The 18,415-nt window shown below is 46.8% G+C and overlaps 1 protein-coding gene and 1 pseudogene across 1 annotated transcript; one reads left to right on the plus strand and one right to left on the minus strand.

The window, feature by feature from the left end:
• The window catches only part of LOC132807363 (zinc finger protein 208-like), a 133,343-nt pseudogene that overhangs the window by 42,719 nt on the left and 72,209 nt on the right, over positions 1–18,415 (minus strand).
• On the plus strand, positions 13,349–15,799 carry LOC132807352 (gastrula zinc finger protein XlCGF7.1-like). Its single transcript, XM_060821583.1, has 2 exons — positions 13,349–13,458; positions 14,419–15,799. The coding sequence occupies exon 2, from the start codon at positions 14,569–14,571 to the stop codon at positions 15,274–15,276; it is 708 nt and encodes a 235-aa protein (XP_060677566.1). The 5' UTR covers positions 13,349–13,458; positions 14,419–14,568; the 3' UTR covers positions 15,277–15,799.

The following is an 18,415-nucleotide window of genomic DNA, read 5'->3' on the forward strand; positions in this document are numbered from 1 at the left end:
TTATTACAGCTTCAGATCCCCCCAGCAAAAAGACATAGAAAAAGTAGCTTATTTTTTAAAAAACAGTTCAAGTTCAAAGCGTACCCAGTCCCCCCACCCCCAACTGTCTTTACTATTGGTCAGCACCGAGTTATCCCTTTGTAATTGGGTCCTTGGTACAACCTTAAGCCGCAGGAAGTATTGCCTCACTCAGCAATTTCAACCCAGACCCTGTATCCAAGTAAGTTTCTCCCTGTTCATTTCCACAGGTGGTGGAGTTAACCAGACTGCTGTGGGTCTGGAGTCACATGTAGGCCACCCGGGTAAAGGATGCAGCTGGGACAACTGAGTGAATCCTTTCCTGCAACGGCAGTTTCCTTTCCTAAAAAGGGCATGAGTGAATCAGATGGGGGTTCTCACGCCCCTGCCCCCAAAAAATGGTTGCATCGTTAGATTCCGAACTCCGGACTTCTGACCGAATTCCAATTCCGCCAACTGCCATGACGGGATTCAAACCCAGGGGTCCAGTCAATAATGGGACTCTGCCATTGCTCCTTCAATCCCCCTGCCATGGCATGTGAACTCGCTGGTGCCTCTGCAGGTGGGAAGAGCGGGTGAATCCCTTCCCACACAGAGAGCAGGTGAATGGCCACTCCCCACTGTGGACCCGCTGGTGGGCCAGCAGGGTGGAGGCCTGTGTTAAGCCCTTCCCACACTCAGGGCAGCTGAAGGGTCTCTCCCCAGTGTGGACCCGCTGGTGCTTCAGTCTGTCGGACGAATTGCTGAAGGCTTTCCCGCACTTGGGGCAGGTGAAGGGCCTCTCCCCGGTGTGGACCCGCCGGTGGGTCAGCAAGGTGGAGGTGTGGGTAAAGCCCTTCTCGCACTCGGGGCAGCTGAAGGGCCTCTCCCCGTGTGGACCCGCTGGTGCCTCAGCAGGCCGGAGGAATTGCTGAAGGCCTTCCCGCACTCGGGGCAGCTGAAGGGCCTCTCCCCGGTGTGGACCTGCCGGTGGGCCAGCAGACTAGAGGCCTGGGTAAAGCCCTTCCCACATTTGGGACAGCTGAAGGGTCTCTCCCCCGTGTGGACCCGTTGGTGCTTCAGTAGGTCAGAGGAATTGCTGAAGGTCTTACCACACTCTGTGCAGGGGAACGGCCTCTCCCCGGTGTGAGTGCGCCGATGAGTCTCCAGGGCAGACGGGAAATGGAAACTTTTCCCACAGTCACCACACTTACATGGTTTCTCTACGGGGCAGGATCCCTCAGGTTTCTCCATGGCCAAAACTTCAGCTGCACACAAACATGTGTCGAGCCCCTCCCTGCCGTGAATTCCTCTTTCCAGGTCGTATAACTATTTCTGACTCCACACTCAGTGCACTGCAACAGTACGGTCTCTCATCCAGTCCCACTGATTCTGAAAACATATAGAAACAGGAACCAAAAAGCTTTGCTCCTTCTCACAGAATCACAGTCAAATATTGTTGTGTTTCCAATGGATTGAGTGACTGTCAGACATAGACATCAAAGTGAGGATTGCAGACACTGGACACTCAGTGTCGAAAAGTGCGGCGCTGGAAAAGCACAGCAGGTCAGGCAGCATCTGAAGAGCAGGAGAGTCGATATTTCAAGCATAAGCCCTTCATCTGTTGACTTTGAAACTTCTGTCTTCAGATCTTCAAATACTCTGTAAAAAAAGATTTCAAAAGTCATCACTGTCAGTCCAGGGTAAAAATTCAGAACAAGTAACTCTACTTTCTGCAGAACATTCTTTTCTTTTGTTATTCCACAAAATTGAAAGCACCATCCCACTCTCTCTCTCTCTCTCTCTCTCCTTCTGTTCTCACTCCACTCAAATCCTCCTGAAGGTGCTGATTCAGGATCTTACAGGGGCGGAAAAGCAAAAATGTCAAGACTGACATCTCTCTGAATTTTGGATAGCTCCACCTGAAAGTTAGTTTCTTTCCCAACATTGGAATAATGCTGAGAGTGAGCAGGTCTGATTTTGGGAAGCAAAAACTGTCAATTCAGGATGAACCTACAATGCAGCTTCTTGAAGAACAATGAGACACGAAATGGTTAACGTCCCCAGGAAAGGGGAGAAAACGAGACATCAAGGTATTGACACCGACACCAGAGAGAAAGTGAACATGCCGACCAGATATCCAGAATCAATCTAGGCCTATTTGCCAGCACTTGGCCTATATTCCTTTAACCCCTTCCTATTCATATACCCATCCAGATGGCCTTTAAATGGTGTGATTGTACCAGCCTCCACCACTTCCTCCAGCAGCTTGTTCCTTACACACACTGCCCTCAGAATGAAAAAGTTGCCCCTTACGTCCCTTTTAAACCTTCCCTTCCCCACCCCACCCTGAACCTATTACCCTTACATTCTGGAGTATCCCATCTCAAGGAAAAGACCTTGATTATTTACCCTATCCATGCCCCTCATGATTTTATCAACTTCAGCCCCCAGCGCACAAGGGGAAACAGCCTCAGTCTGCTTGGCCTCTCCCTATCACTCAAACCCTGGCAACATTCTTGTAAATCCTTTCTGAACCCTTTCAAGTTTCACAACATCCTTCTGATAGGAGTGAGACCAGAACTGCACACAACATTCCAAAAGTGGCCATGGTTCTGCTGAACAATGGCATTTTAATTCCAAAATATTAATTTCTTCATGAGAAGGGAATAAATGGCCATGTAGCTGTAAGAGGTCTCCTGCAGAAGAGTGTAGAACTGAGTGAGAGAACTTTCCATTAAAATGGAGAGGAACAGAGGTGATTCTGTGACTGGGGACTTAAATCTAAAGCAAGGAAATTACAACAGCAGAGGCACAAACAGGCCACAACAAATGAGGGAACATTATTGAAAGAAATGACAAACATTTAAAGAGCACCTGGAGGAACTGCAACGGTTGTCCATTCCTGTCTGAAAAAATAAAACACAGAAGGTGGCACAGCCACGGCTAACAAGGGACATGATGGAAAGGACTAGATCCAAAGGAGTGGCGTACAAATTGACTAAAAATAAAGTAGCAGATCTGAAGACTGGCAGCAGTTCAGGTTTCAACAAAAGGATTGATCAAAAGGGGAAAATGGGGTATGTGAAGACAAAAAAAATTAGAGAAAACAATCACAACCAGAACAGGCAAAGTTCTCATGTGGAACAAAGAGATGGCAGACCAATTGACCACACATGTTGCTTCTATCATCACAAAGGAGGACACAGGTAACATCCCCAAAATACTGGGGAACACATGGTCCATTGAGAGCAGAACTGAAGGAAATGAGTAGTCATGGGGAAATGGTGTTGGGGAAATTGATGGGATTAAAAGTTTACAAATCCCGGTGCTGGTAACCCACACCCCAAACTATGGTCCAAGATCATGCAATTAGCAAATCTTGAGCTAATCTTAGCAGAACTATTTAATGGTAAGGTCCTACGGAGTGTTGCTGAACAAAGTGACCTTGGAGTGCAGGTTCATAGCTCCGTGAAAGTAGAGTCGCAAATAGATAGGATAGTGAAGAAGGTGTTTGGTATGCTTTCCTTTATTGGTCAGAGTATTGAGTACAGGAGTTGGGAGGTCATGTTGCGGCTGTACATGACATTGGTTAGGTCACTTCTGGAATATTGCATGCAATTCTGGTCTCCGTCCTATCAGAAGAATGTATGAACCTTGAAAGGGTTCAGAAAAGATTTACAAGGATTATGCCAGGGTTGAGGGATTTGAGCTATAAACGGAAGTTAAACAGGCTGGCGGTTTTCCATGGAGAGTTGGACGCTAAGAGGTGACCTTATAAAGGTTCATCAAATGATGAGGTGCATGGATAGAATAAATAGACAAAGTCTCCTCCCTGGGGTGGGGGAGTTGATAACTACAGAACATAGGTTTAGGATGGGATGGGAAAATTTTAAAGGAGACCTAAGGGGCAACTTTTTCACACAGAGAGTGGTAAGTATATGGAATGAGCTGCCAGAAGAAGTGGAGGAGGCTGGTGCAATTGCAACATTTAAAGGCATCTGGATGGGTATATGAACAGGAAGGGTTTGGAGGGATAAGGGCCGGGTGCTGGCTCAAGTTATCCCTCCTCCTGTATAGAATTTCAAATCCATCTTCATCATGACTTTCCTCCACTCCTGGTGTTCTCTTTTCCCAGTCTACAAACTGAAAATAACATCAACACATCAATGCTCTCCTGGTCACTGCGATCTTGGAAGGACCCAGTTTCTGTTCCAGCGCCACAAATGATCAGATTCATTCACCTCAAATTCACAGCCGTATCATTCCAGATCTCTCTCTCCCTCCCACTCCCTTTTCCTGTGTTAATGACACACAGACCAGGCTCAGGGCCAGGTCTCTCAGAGTGAAATGAGAAAATTCATGTTGAATGACACCAACTGTCATTTCTCTCCCGGAAGTGACGGTTGATGGTGCCCTCACCAAGATGGCCGCCCGCGCTCCCCGCCCCAAGTCAACATGCGCCTTATCCTTACAATGATGGCGCCCTGTTGCCCGGGCAACCCGAGAGCTCCTTCCCCGGTGAAGTAAACACTGGGCCTGTGGGGCTTTTATTCGCGGCCTGCGGCCTCCCCCTAGGAGTTTATAAACTCCCCAGTCTCCCTCCTCCCGCGGTTCCCAATCCTACCCTGTCTCACTGTCTCCTCTCCCCGGGGGCAGGAGCCAGGTCTTGGCGCTCGGGCCTGGCGACCTCCCCGGGATGTTTCTGAAACCTGGTCCTGTTCTGAAGAAGGATCCCCGGACCCGAAACACGTCCTCACATTTCTCTCAACACGAGCTGCCGGACCTGCTCAGCTTTTCCAGCGGTTTCTGTTCTTGTTCCTTCAGCCGCCGGCGCCATTCCTCTCCCACACTCAGTAACATTGCTTCACTGCACGCATGCGCACTGCCAGGGCCCCATAGAGAGGTTTCTCCATCGCATGGCATCGTGGGAACGGAAGGTGCCATTAATGTCATGAAATCCAGTATCCCAGATGCCTTCTTAACTGTTGCAGTCACTTGTTAATGAAGTACACGTCAGGGGGAAAATGTTTAATCGATTTTAGATTTATATATTGAGTGGAACACTACAGCTGTTGAACTCTAAACTCTAGTTCCAATTCAGTGTCAGTATAATCGTTCTTTATCTGTTCTCAAATAAGCACCGAATCAATGCCCTCCATCGGACCCTTCTTAACATTGATTTTCTTTAGTTTGCAGATTCCAACCCTCTGTTTCAATAATTTATTAAAATCTACTTCTGGTATATGGGTGTCGCTGGCTGGCCAGCATTTGGTTCTCCTTGAGAATGTGGTGGTGAGCTGCCTTTTTGAACCGTTGTAGTCCACATCCTGTACGGTAACCCACAACGTCTTGAGAGAAGGAATTCCAGGATTTGGACCAGTGACACTGAAGGAACAGTAATACAGTTCCAAGTCAAGATGGTGAGTGGCTTGGAGGGGTACTTGCAAGAGGTTGTGTTCCCATGTATCTGTTCTCCTGGTTCTTCTATATGGAAGTGGTTGTTAGTTTGAAAGGCAACTTGTAAGGTGCTTTGGTAAATTTTTGCAGTGCGTCTTGTAGATACTACACACTACTGCTTCTGAACAGTGGATATGGTACCAATCAAGCAGGCAACATTGACCTGGATGGTATGAAGCGTTTCAAATACAATTGAAGCTGGAACCCCATCCAAGCTAGTGGGGAGTAATGGAATACTCTGCTGACTTGTGGCTTGTAAAAGTTGGAACACGTTTTGGACAGTCAGGAGATGAGTTACTCACTGCAATATTTCTGGCCTCTGACCTGCTCTTGTAGCCACTCTGTATGTATGGATCATTTAGTTGAGTTTCTATTCAATTGTAAACCCCAAGGATGTTGATCGTGGGGTATTTAGTGACAGTAACATTGTTGATATCACAGGTCAGTGGTCAGATTATCTCTTTTGGAGATGAGTCATTGTGTGACATTTGCGTGGCATTATGTTACTTGCCACTCACCACCCATTGGATTTGGTTAAGATCTTGTAGCATTTCAAACAGAACTGCTTCAGTTTGTGATGAGTTGTTTATAGTGCTGAACATCTGCAATTATTGTGACATCGCTACTTCTGAACTTATGATGGAGGAAGGTCATTGATGAAGATGGTTCGCCTATGAACTCCTGCAGAGTTGTCCAGAAGCCGCGATGACTGACCTTTACAAACCATAGTCATCTTTCCATGTGCTAGGTATGACTTAACAATTAAGACATAGAAAACTAATTGAAGGAATAGGTATGAGACAACCCTCTTCAGGGTGTCTCCAGTACAGGTTTTCTGTTCTCGAAACAATCTGATAAATGTTGACATTCATCAGCCTTTTGATCTTGGCAGTTTCCTTTCTCTCCAACATTTGTTTCACGTTAGCAAGCTGAATTCTTCTGCATTTTTCAGGAAAATGTTTTCCAGAAGGTAACATTCTTAATATCTGTGTAATATTCCATGGGAAAACTGTCTATAGTCCACCAGTTGGAGAGAATTTCTCTGAAAAGGCTTGTCAAATGCCCTGCTTCCACGAGACCCCGTGTTCCCAAAGTTGAAGTACTTTTAACAGCCCCTTTATATTTTCCAGAATTCCCATGATAGGAGACATGTGCCACTTGTACCCACCACAAATCTCCTGAAACTGGGTGCACTACAAAAGTCCAGCAGGAAGATTATCAGTAAAAAGGTGAGGTTTCAATCATAGAGCGATAGCCATCTAGAGACACACTGCACGGAAACAGATCCTTTGGTTCAACTCATCCATGCTGACCAGATGTCCCAAGCTGACCCAGTCCCAAGTTCCAGCCTTTGGCCCATATCCCTCCCAGGTGCCTTTTAAATATTGTAATTGTACCCATCTCCACCACTTCCTGGCAGCTTTTTCCACACACACACACCACCCTCTGCATAAAAAGATTGTCTTTTTGCTACCCATAGCACCTCCTCTCCGTTCCCCCACCACCCTCGGCACCCCCTGTCAATCCACAGCTCCTCCTGTCCATTTCCACCCTACCACCCACAGTGCCCCATGTCCATTTCCCTCTCCCCACCCTCTGCCCCCCCATCCATCCTCTCTCTCTCCCCTCACCCTCCACTCTCCATCTCTCTGTTCCCTGTCTATTCTCTCTCCACCAACTCTCTGCTGCCCATACTTCCACCGCCCCCACCCTCTCCTTGCCACTCATTCCCTCTTTCCAAACACCCTCTGTCCCCCGTCCATTCTCTGTCTGTCCTCATATTCTGCACCCCACACCATTCTCTCTCCTGCCCTCTCCCCAACACTCTATCCCCACATTCTCCCTCTCAGACCCTTACCCGCATTCTCTGGATCCCCCATGCTCTGCTCTGCAGGCCTTTCTCAACCCCCCCCAAGTCCTTCTAATCTCCCTCACCCTCTACCCTCCTGTCCATTCTCTCTCTCTGTTCTCCACAGCTACACCCAGCCCCGTCCATTCTCTCTCTATTCTCCCCAGTCCCCATCCATTCTATTTCTGTTCTCCCCAGCCCCATCCTCTAGCCCCCATCAATGAGCGGAAGGAATCTGGTTGGTGGCAGGGAGAAGGAGGAGCTAGAAAGATAGGGAGCTTATTTGAAGTTGAGTTCCCCAATGTTGAGTCCTCCCAACTCTACGCAGCCTGGACAGAAGACGAAATGTTGTTCCTCCAATTTGCAGTTTGATTCATTGTGGTAAGGGAAGAGGCCAAAGATGGTTATGTCAGAAAGGGAGTGGGAAGGGGAATTAAAATGGCTGGTGACTGGGAGGTCCAGCCGACCTCTGTGGGCCCAGGTATGATGCTCGGTGAACTGTTCCCCAAGTCTCCCCAATGTAGAGAAGTCCACAATTGACAAACACATGGCAAATGCAGTACCACAATGTAAAAGTATAGCATCTGCTGTGAAAAAAAAGCAGAAAGGAGGTGTATTGTTTAAATGGTGATGTATTGGGATGTGGAGCAAGTGAGGACTGCAGATGCTGGAGATCAGAGTCAAAGTGTGGCACTGGAAAAGCACTGCAGGTCAGGCAGCATTCAACGAGTAGGAGAGTTGATGTTTTGGGCATGAGCCTTCATCAGGAATGATGTGTGAATGTAACGTTGAAACGTTGTTACGGTACCTGCATCCTTCCTCTGGACATTTATTCCACACACAAACCACGCTCTGTGTTTTTTTAAAAAAAACTGGTGCCCCTCATGTCTTTTTGAAATCTTTCTCCACTTACCGTCAAACTTTGCTCCCTAATCCTAAACCACCTTAGAGAAAGGAGACCCACCGTTCACCTCATCTATACCCTTCATGATTTTATAAACCTCTATAAGGTCACGTCGCAACCTGCTGTGTTCCAGTGAAAAAGTCCCAGCCTATCCACTTAGATGTAGTTAGATTCACATCCAGTTATGATCTGTTCAATGCTGGTGCAGGCTCGAAAGACCAAATGGCCGTCTTCTGTTCCCAGTTCTCTTATTGTGTCCAGGACAGCATGAGACGAGAAGACATAGGAGCAGAAAGTAGCCCATTCAGCCCATCAAGTCTGCTCATACCATTCAATTGTGGCTCATGGGTTTCTCAATCCCATTCTCTTGCTTTCTCTCCATAACCCCCAATCCCCTTGGTACTCAAGAACATATGTCTCAGTCTTAAATATACTCAGTGACCTCGCCTCTGCAACCTTCTGTGGCAATGAATTCCATAGATTCACCCCTATATGGCTGAAGAGTTTCATGTTTATCTATGTTCTAAAAGGCCTTCTATTTACTCTGAGGCTATGCCCTCGGGTCCAAGTCTCTCCTACCAACATAAACATCTTCCCAACATCCACTGTGTCTAGGCCATTCAGTATTCTGTGTTTCAATTAGATCTCTCCTGAGTGTGGGCCTGTTGGTCAGCATGAAGCAGATCCTTCAGGATGAGGTACAGCAGGGATTAGATTCGGCAAATGGAAAGAGAGTATGTGGGATGGAGATTTTCAGCTTCTAGCGAATAAGAGAGGAAAAAGAGTTCATTATAAATTAGAATTGTTCAGGTGGGCCAATGGGTCAAGGAGTGGCAGATGGAGTTTAATTTAGAGAAATGAGAGGTGTTGCATTTTGCAGCTGTATAAGACATTGTTTCAGCCACTTTTGGAATACTGTGTTCAGTTCTGGTCTCCCTGCTATAGCAAAAAGATTGTGAAACTTTGGAAGTGGTTGGAGAAGATTTACAAGGCTGTTGCCATGCTTGTGACCTACAGCGAGAGGCTGAAGAGGCTAGGGATATTTTCCATGGAGAATTGGAGGCTGTGGGGTGATCTTATAGATGTTTATGAGGGGCATGGATAGGGTAAATACCCAAGCACTTTTCCCCAGGGTAGGGGTGTCCAAAACTAGAGGGCATATGTTTGAGGTGAGAGGGGAATGATTTAAAAGGGACGTGGCCGGCAAGGTTTTCATGCAGAGGATGGTGCATGTGTGTAACAAACTACCAGATAATGACAACATTAAAAGGCATCTGGATAGGTACATGAATAGGAAGGATTTAGAGGGATATGGGCCAAATGTGACTAGGTTAACTTAGGATATTTGGTTTGCATGACAAACTGGGCTGAAGGGTCTGTTTCCATGCTTTATAACTCTAATCAGCTTTGCTGAAAGCAGAAGAGTCAGAGCACTTTCAGAGCAGCTTTCAAAGATGTTTTGCCCTTACTGGGAGCAATAGACAATAGGTGCGGGAGTAGGCATTCTGCCCTTCGAGCCTGCACCACCATTCAATATGATCATGGTTGATCATCCTTAATCAGTATCCTGTTCCTGCCTTATCTCCATAACCCTTGATTCCATTATCCTTGAGAGCTCTATCCAACTCTTTCTGAAGTGAATCCAGAGACTGGGCCTCCACTGCCTACTGGGGCACAGCATTCCACACAGCCACCACTCTCTGGGTGAAGAAGTTTCTCCTCATCTCTGTCCTAAATGGTCTACCCTGTATTTTTAAGCTGCGTCCTCTGGTTCGGCACTCACCCATCAGTGGAAACAGGTTTTCTGCCTCCAGAGTGTCTAATCCTTTAATACTCTTATATGTCTCAATCAGATCCCATCTCAGTCTTCTAAACGCAAGGGTATACAAGCTCAGTCGCTCCAGTCTTTCAGTGTAAGGTAGTCCCGCCATTCCAGGAATTGACTTTGTGAACCTACGCTGCACTCCCTCAATAGCCAGAATGTTTTTCCTCAAATTTGGAGACCAGAACTGCACACAGTACTCCAGGTGTGGTCTCACCAGGGCCCGGTACAGCTGCAGAAGAACCTCTTTGCTTCTATACTCAATCCTCTTGTTATGAAGACCAGCATGCTGTTAGCCTTCTTCACAACCTGCTGTACCTGCATTCTTACTTTCATTGATGGTGTACAAGAACACCCAGATCTCTTTGTACTGTCCCTTTACCATTTAGGTCATAATCTGCCTTCCTGTTCTTGCCACCAAAGTGGATAACCATACATTTATCCACATTAAAGTGCATCTGCTATGCATCTGACCACTCACCTAACCTGTCCAGGTCACCCTGCAATCTCCTAACATCCTCATCACATTTCACCCTGCCACCCAGCTTAGTATTATCAGCAAATTTGCTAATGTTATTATTAACACCATCTTCTATATCATTAATATATATTATGAAAAGCTGCAGTCCCAGCACTGATCCCTGCGGTACCCCACTGGTCACTGCCTGCCATACCAAAATGGAACCGTTTTTCACTACTCTGTTTCCTGTCAGCCAACCAACTTTCAATCCAAGTTCGTACTTTGCCCCCAATACCATGTGCCCTAATTTTGCTCACTAACCTCCTATGTGGGACTTGATCAAAAGCTTTCTGAAAGTCCAGGTACACTACATCTAATGGATCTCCCTCTTCCATCTTCAGAGTTACATCCTCAAAAAATTCCAGAAGATTAGTCAAGCGTGATTTCCCCTTCATAAATCCATGCTGACTCTGTTACTACTATCCAGATGTGTCGTAATTTCATCCTTTATAATAGACTCTAGCATCTTTCCCACTGAGGTCAGATTAACTGTTCTATAATTTCCTGCTTTCTCTCTCCCACCTTTCTTAAAACGTGGTACAACATTAGCCACCCTCCAATCCGCAGGAACTGATCCCAAATCTATCGAACTCTGGAACATAATCACCAACGCATCCACGATTGCTCGAGCCAGCTCCTTCAGTCCCCTGGGATGTAGACCATCAGGGCCCAGGGACCTATCAACCTTCAGACCTAACAGTCTCTCCAACACCAATTCCTGGCAAATATAAATTCCCTTAAGATCAGTTCCTTCAGCCACTGTTAACTCAGGGAGATTGCTTATGTCTTCCCAGTGAACACAGATCTGAAGTACCAATTCAATTCTTCTGCCATTTCTTTGTTCCCCATTATATATTCCCCTGTTTCTGTCTTCAAGGGCCCAATTTTAGTCCTAACCATTTTTTTGCCTTTCACATACCTAAAAAAGCTTTTACAATCCTCCTTTGTATTTTTGGCCAGTTTACCTTCGTACCTCATTTTTTCTCTATGTATTTCCTTCTTAGTAATCCTCTGTTGTTCTTTAAAAGCTTCCCAGTTCTCCGTTTTCCCATTTATCTTTGCTATGTTATACTTTTCCTCTTTTAACTTCATGTGTTTCTTAACTTCCATCGTCAGCCACAGTCACCCATGCTTCCTTCTAGGATCTTTTTTCCTTTTTGGAATGAACCGGTCCTGCATCTTCTGCATTATACACAGAAATATCTGCCATTGTTCCTCCACTGCTATCCCTGCTAAGGTATGGCACCATTGAACTTTGGCCAGCCCACTCCTCATAGCTCCATAGTTCCCTCTATTCAACAGAAATATTGTCACTTCCGATTGTACCCTCTCCCTCTTAAATTGCAGATTGAAGCTTATTGTGTTATGGTCACGACTTCCCAATGGTTCCTTCACTTCGAGGTCCCTGATGAATTCTGGTTCGTTGCACAGAACAAGTTACAGTGAAATCTTTAATTTGTGGGACAGCAACTGAGTGAATGAGTACATCCAGAAGTTTAGTGGAAAGTGGGAATTCACTGCACTGTGGGGATGAAGTGCTTTCAGGTTTACCGGCAGTAAGTACAGTGTGCTGAGTGGGGAGCTGAGTGAAGGGTTAGGTGGGTTCTTGTTTGAAACTGCTCATTTCTTTCAGCCTCCAACATTGTATTTCCACTGCTGTACATCAGAAGGAGTGAATCAGTCACTGTTATCATTAGAAACCTGACGGTTTTCAGTACCGCAGGTATTGCATTGTTTCCTGAGCATTTTAAAGTTTACTGACAGCAGCGGGATTTGGGCCGTATTCACCGGAAACGATTAAGCAGACAGATAACACACATACGAGAGCGGAGGGTGAGACTTATCTTTTGATTTGGTGGAAGGTGGAAGATGGAAGGTTCTGCGCACTGTGATCCGGGGCAAACACGACTGCAGTGAATCATTCAATCCCTACAGTGTGGAAGTAGGCCATTCAACCACTCTGAAGAGCATGCCATCCAGACGCAAGCCCACCAGCTCCCTGCCCTGTCGAGTAGTTTCTGCTGGTGGATGAGACTCGGCCATAAAATTAGGGGGAGTAGATTTAAGGTAGAGATGAGGAGGAGCTGTTTTTCTCGGAGAGTGGTTAATCTGTGAAGGGTGAGGGTGGATTGGCCATGCTAAATTGCCCCACATGGTCCAGGGATGTGCAGATTAGGGTGGATTCGCCATGTTAAATTACCCATAGTGCCCAGGTATGTGCAGGTGAGGTCTTTTCGGTGGGTAAATATCGGGCAGGAGGGGAAAGGGTTACCCTTCGGAGGGTCGGTGTGGTCTCATTGGGTAAAAAATGAGGTCTGCAGATGCTGGAGATCACAGCTGCAAATGTGTTGCTGGTCAAAGCACAGCAGGCCCGGCAGCATCTCAGGAATAGAGAATTCGACGTTTCGAGCATTCCTGAGGTGCTTTGACCTGCAACACATTTGCAGCTGTGGTCTCATTGGGCCGGGTGACCTGCTTCTACATTGTGCGGATTCTCTGAAGGGAAAGGATTTTTGCAAACTGTGCAGTGCAGTGCGGGCCGTCAATTCGGAGCAGGCGCAGTGCGGAGCCGCCGTTCGCCCCGCCCCTTCGTCGCGTCACGCCCCCTCGTCTCGTAGGCCGTCGCTCGACACTTGCTCCTCCCACTGTCCCGGCCGCACTCCGCCTCTCGCTCCACCCAGTCGCCCCGCCCCTGACCCAAGGCGTCTCTTCGCCCTGTCGCCCCTCCCCTTCCTGTCTCTCCCTCACCGCCTCGACCCATCGATGACGTCACAACGCGGAAGTGGCTCTGCTCTTTCAGAGTAAAACCTTTTCGCTGGACAACTCTTCAATCTAAGCGGGAGACACTCTGTTCACTGGTAGCAACTGGAGTGAATCCAGGGAAGGAGCAGACTCTGCAAACTCAGGTATGTGTCTTCATTACCCGGGTGAGGAGGGACGGAAGGATAGCCTGGGGCTGTTTTCCCCAGCCCGCGCCAGAATCTTAGGGGTAACCTTATAGACTTTTATAAAATCACTTTTATAAAATAAGATAGCGTCTTTCCCTTGGGGTGGGGGAGTCCAGAACTAGAGGGTGATTGGTTTAGGGTGAGGGCGGCGGGGAAGGGGGCGTGGAGATTTAAAAGAGACCTAAGGAGGCAACTTTTTCACAAGGTTTGGGCGGGTGTGAATGTGTGTACGGAATGACCTGCCAGAGAAAGTAGTGGAGGCTGGTACAATTACAGCATTTAATAGGCATCTCGCGGGTGAATCAAGACGAACGGTTCATAGGGACAGGGAACACGTGCTAGCAAATGTGACTAGATTAATTTAGGATATCTGGTCAGCACAGCAGAGTTTGACTGAAGGGCCTGTGTCTGTTTCTGAGTGTGTATCTCTATGACTCTGGCTTTCCACTAACATTTGCCACGTCTGTATGTTCAGTTTCTCTCTCTGGTGTCGGTGTTAATACCTTGATGCCTCATTATGCTCCCTTTCCCGGGGATATTAACCATTTCTTGAGATTGTTCCTCAAGAAGCTGCATTGCAGGTTCATCCTGAATTGGCACACTTTATTTTGCTTTCCAAATCAGACCTGCTCACTCTCAGCATTATGCCAATGACGTGAAAGATATTAACTTTCAGGTGGAGTTTCAGAAAGATAAGCTTTGACATTTTTGCTTTTATGCTCCTGTAAGATCCTGAATCAGCACCTTCAGGAGAATTAGTTAAATGGAGTGAGAACAGAGGGGGAGAGAGCGAATGGGATGGCGCTTTCAATTTTGTGGAATAATAAAAGAAAAGAATGTTTACCAGAAAGCAGAATTGCTTGTTCTGAATTTCTACCCTGGACTGACAGTGATGACTTTCATATTCTCTTTTTACAGCGTTTGAAGATCTGAAGACAGAAATTTCAAAACCAACCTACTGTTGCAGTGCACTGAGTGTGGAGCGTGTAACAGCTATACCGCCTGTTAAGAGGAAATCACGGTGCGAAGGGGCTCTAAACGCATTTGTGTGCGGCTGAAGCTTTGGCCATGGAGAAACCTGAGGAATCCCGCCCTGTGGAGAAACCATGGAAGTGTGGTGACTGCGGGAAAGGCTTCCGTGTCCCATCTGCCCTGGAGACTCATCGGCGCAGTCACACCAGAGAAAGACCCTTCAGCTGCCCTGAGTGTGGAAATGGTTTTACCCAGGCCTCAGCCCTGCGGACTCACCAGCGGGTCCACACAGGGGAGAGGCCGTTCCCGTGTCCCGAGTGCGGGAAGGCCTTCAGCAATTCCTTCAACCTCCCGACCCACAGGCGACTCCACACTGGTGAGAGGCCGTTTTCTTGCTCCGAGTGCAAGAAGGCATTCAGACATTCCACTTACCTGCTGACCCACTGGCGGGTCCACACGGGGGAGAGGCCCTACAGCTGCCCCGAGTGTGGGAAGGCTTTCAGTAATTCCTCCCACCTGCTGACTCACCAGCGGGTCCACACAGGGGAGAGGCCATTCACCTGCCCCAAGTGCGGGAAGGGGTTTAGTCAGGTGAGCAACTTGTGGAAGCACCAGCGTCTCCACACTGGGGAGAAGCCCTTCAACTGCCCCGAGTGCAGGAAGGCCTTCAGCAATTCCACCACTCTGCTGACCCACCGGCGGATCCATATGGGGGAGAGGCCATTCCCCTGCACCGAGTGCGGGAAGGCCTTCAGCAATTCCTCCATCCTGCTGAGACACCAGAGGGTTCACACAGGGGAGTGACCCTTCAGCTGTCCTGAGTGCAGGAAGGGGTTCAGTGATTCCTCCAATCTTCAGACCCACCAGCGGATCCACACTGGGGAGAAGCCTTTCAGCTGCACATGTGTGGGAAGGCCTTCATCTGCTCCTCCCACCTGCGGAGGCACCAACGAGTTCACGTGCCATCGCAGGGTGATTGAAGGAGCAACAACCGAGTGCCATGAAGGACTGGACTATCAACCCAGTTCCGGGGACTCCTGAGTTTGAATCCAGCCCATGGCAGATCATGGAATTGGAATTCGGTCCGAAATCTGGAGTTCAGAATCTGATAGTGAAACCGTTTTTGGGGTGGGGGGCCCATCTGATTCTCACATGCTCTTTTTAGGGAAGGAAACTGCCATTGTGGGAAAGGATTCATTCAGTCATCCAGCTGCATCCTTTACCTGGTCCAGCCTACACGTGACTCCAGACACACACAGCTGTGTGGTTAACACTATACTGCTCAGGTAAAAACAATGACTGCAGATGCTCGAAATCAGATTCTGGATTAGTGGTGCTGGAAGAGCACAGCAGTTCAGGCAGCATCCAAAGTGCAGCGAAATCGATGTTTGTGGGGAAAAGCCCTTCATCAGGAATAAATCAGCCCTTCCTGATGAAGGGCTTTTGCCCGAAACGTCGATTTCGCTGCACTTTGGATGCTGCCTGAACTGCTGTGCTCTTCCAGCACCACTAATCCAGAAACTATTCTGCTCAACACCTCCCCTCTTTCCTCCCACCCCCCCCCACTCAGCCCCTGGCAGATGAGTGGGCAGAAACTTACTTGGAGACAGGGTATGGGTTGAAATTGCTGAGTGAGGCAATACTTCCTCCGGGTTACGGCTGTACCAAGGATCCGATTACAAAGGGACAACTCGGTGATGACCAATAGTAAAGAAAGTGAGGTGGGATGGTGGGGGGTGGTGTGGTGAGGAGTATGCATGCTTTGACCTTGAGCTGTTTAAAAAGCAGCTACTTTTTCTACACCTTTTTGCTGGGGGATCTGAAACTTTAACAAAGTTGGGTCACAATAAAGATTACCTGAACTTACCGCAGGCTCAGACTCTCATTGAAAGCTTTGAGCTCTAAGAGGTTTTTGTTTTAAAGCTGTTCATTTCTTTCAGCCTCCTGCACTAAGTTTTCAATGTTGTGTATCAGATGGAGCGGTGCATGGGTAGCTAGTATCATTAGAAATTGTAAATTTTTCAGGAGTGCAGGTACTGTGTTGTTTCATTGGCATTGTAAAGTTTACTGGCAGCACTAGGAGGTATGGGCTGTGTTCACCAGAAACGATGTGGAGGTGCCAGTATCGGACTGGAGTGGATAAAGTTAAAAATCACACAAGACCAGATTATAGTCCCAACAGGTTTATTAAGAAGCACTAGCTTTCGGAGCGCTGCTCCTTCCACAGGTAGCTGTGGAGCAGGATCCTATGACACAGATCTTATAGCACAATTCACAGCATCATGCAACTGATATCTTGCAGGTTTTGGCTCATTAATATGTAAATCCAAGAACGACATCTAAGTCATGTTCTTGATGACTTATGGTTTTTTTTTTAAAAAGTGACATCTCAGCTCACACAATACATTAAAGTTGTGAGGTTCGAGTCTGTCAGTATCCCAATCTTGAATCAGACCAGTTCTGTTTTTAAAGTAGGAATATATAAAATATTACATGGATTGACTTCCTGTAGATTATGTGCTTTGTGAGCAAAATTGAAAGTATCTGCAAATATTCTGCCAATAAAAATTCACTCCAGAGTTGTGTGTGTGTGATGTGAGTTTGTGTGTGAGAGTGCATGTAAGAGTGTGTGCATGCTTGGTAAAGTGTAAGTGTGATGGAGTATAAGTCTGAGTGTGTGAGGGAGTGTTAGGGTGTGCGTATATGAGAGAGGTATGAATAAAAGCAAGGAGTTGCATTTTGCTAAAATGAGAAAGGACAGGACTTGTATAGTTAAAAGAGACATGGGAGAGTTCGGGTACAGAGTGATGCAACCTGCAAAAAACTGGTAGACTGGATGGTTAAGAAGGCATTTAGCACCATTGCCACCCAGACCCACCCCCTTCGTATTCCTCATAGCTAATCCCCTCTACAGTGCATATCCTGAACAATAAGGGTAAATTAGCATAGCCAATCCAGCCCAACCTAATCTAAAAACTACCTTCTCAAGAATGTAATTTAAATGCAAACATTTCTTAGAAAAATGTCCGTCTGACTCAACATTGGGACCCAGAGAGAATTCACACCTATTGTTAGAAAAGCTCTGCATTTGAATGACTTTCTTGAAGGTAATTAAAAACCAGTTCAGGAATTAACATGCCAAAGAGCAGAAACCCATTCTAAAAGATGGAAGATTTAATCTCAAATTGTTTAATATATCACATCTCCATGGCACTGGACTCCTTTGGCTATAAATTCCATGATCATGATCTCATTCTCCACAACCAACCTGATAAAAGAGCAATGCTCCAAACGTTAGTGTTTCCAAATAAATCTGTTGGTTTATAACCTGGTGTTGTGAGATTTTTAAGTTTGTCCATGGGAAACGTGTTGTGGGACTGGTAACGGTTGTTATTTTGTGATCTGTTCCTCCTGAAATTTCTCCTCTGCGCAGACACGGGTGAACAGTCTGTTTTTGTGCTTTGTGCGAGATCAGGCTAGCAGCTTTTAAATCCTTATGTTCAGCAGCACAAGAAAACTGTAGGTCAGCAATCGTATTTCGAGAGTGGTACTTCCAGCTCTGGTAGTCCTGTTGGGTCACCAGAGAAGCGGGGAAGAGAAGATGTCACATCTAAAAATCAAACCGAAAAGTTGTTTGTTCTGTCAGTTGAGTTGGTTCTGCACTCAGATGAGACTGGATACTGATTTTAATGGATCAGAATTGAACACTACAATGGAACACCTTAAATTTCAAGAACGTTGAAAGGGCAAATCAAACTGTAACCATGAAGAGATATGCTTCCATTTCTAACCTTGGGTGATCCAAATGAGACATTTTTACTGATCACTCCATTTCAGAGTGCTGCTCTTTCATCAGGTGGTCGTGGACAATAAGATCATGATCACAGAATTTATAGCCAAAGGAGGCCACGGTCATGGAGATGTCCTTCACTAAACAATTTTA

This window comes from Hemiscyllium ocellatum (genome assembly GCF_020745735.1).
Source record: "Hemiscyllium ocellatum isolate sHemOce1 chromosome 27 unlocalized genomic scaffold, sHemOce1.pat.X.cur. SUPER_27_unloc_15, whole genome shotgun sequence".
Lineage (NCBI taxonomy): Eukaryota > Metazoa > Chordata > Chondrichthyes > Orectolobiformes > Hemiscylliidae > Hemiscyllium > Hemiscyllium ocellatum.

What these genes read in the sequence shown, in the direction of transcription:
- LOC132807352 (XM_060821583.1), top strand. Translation starts at nt 14,569, where the DNA reads ATGGAGAAACCTGAGGAATCCCGCCCTGTGGAGAAACCATGGAAGTGT.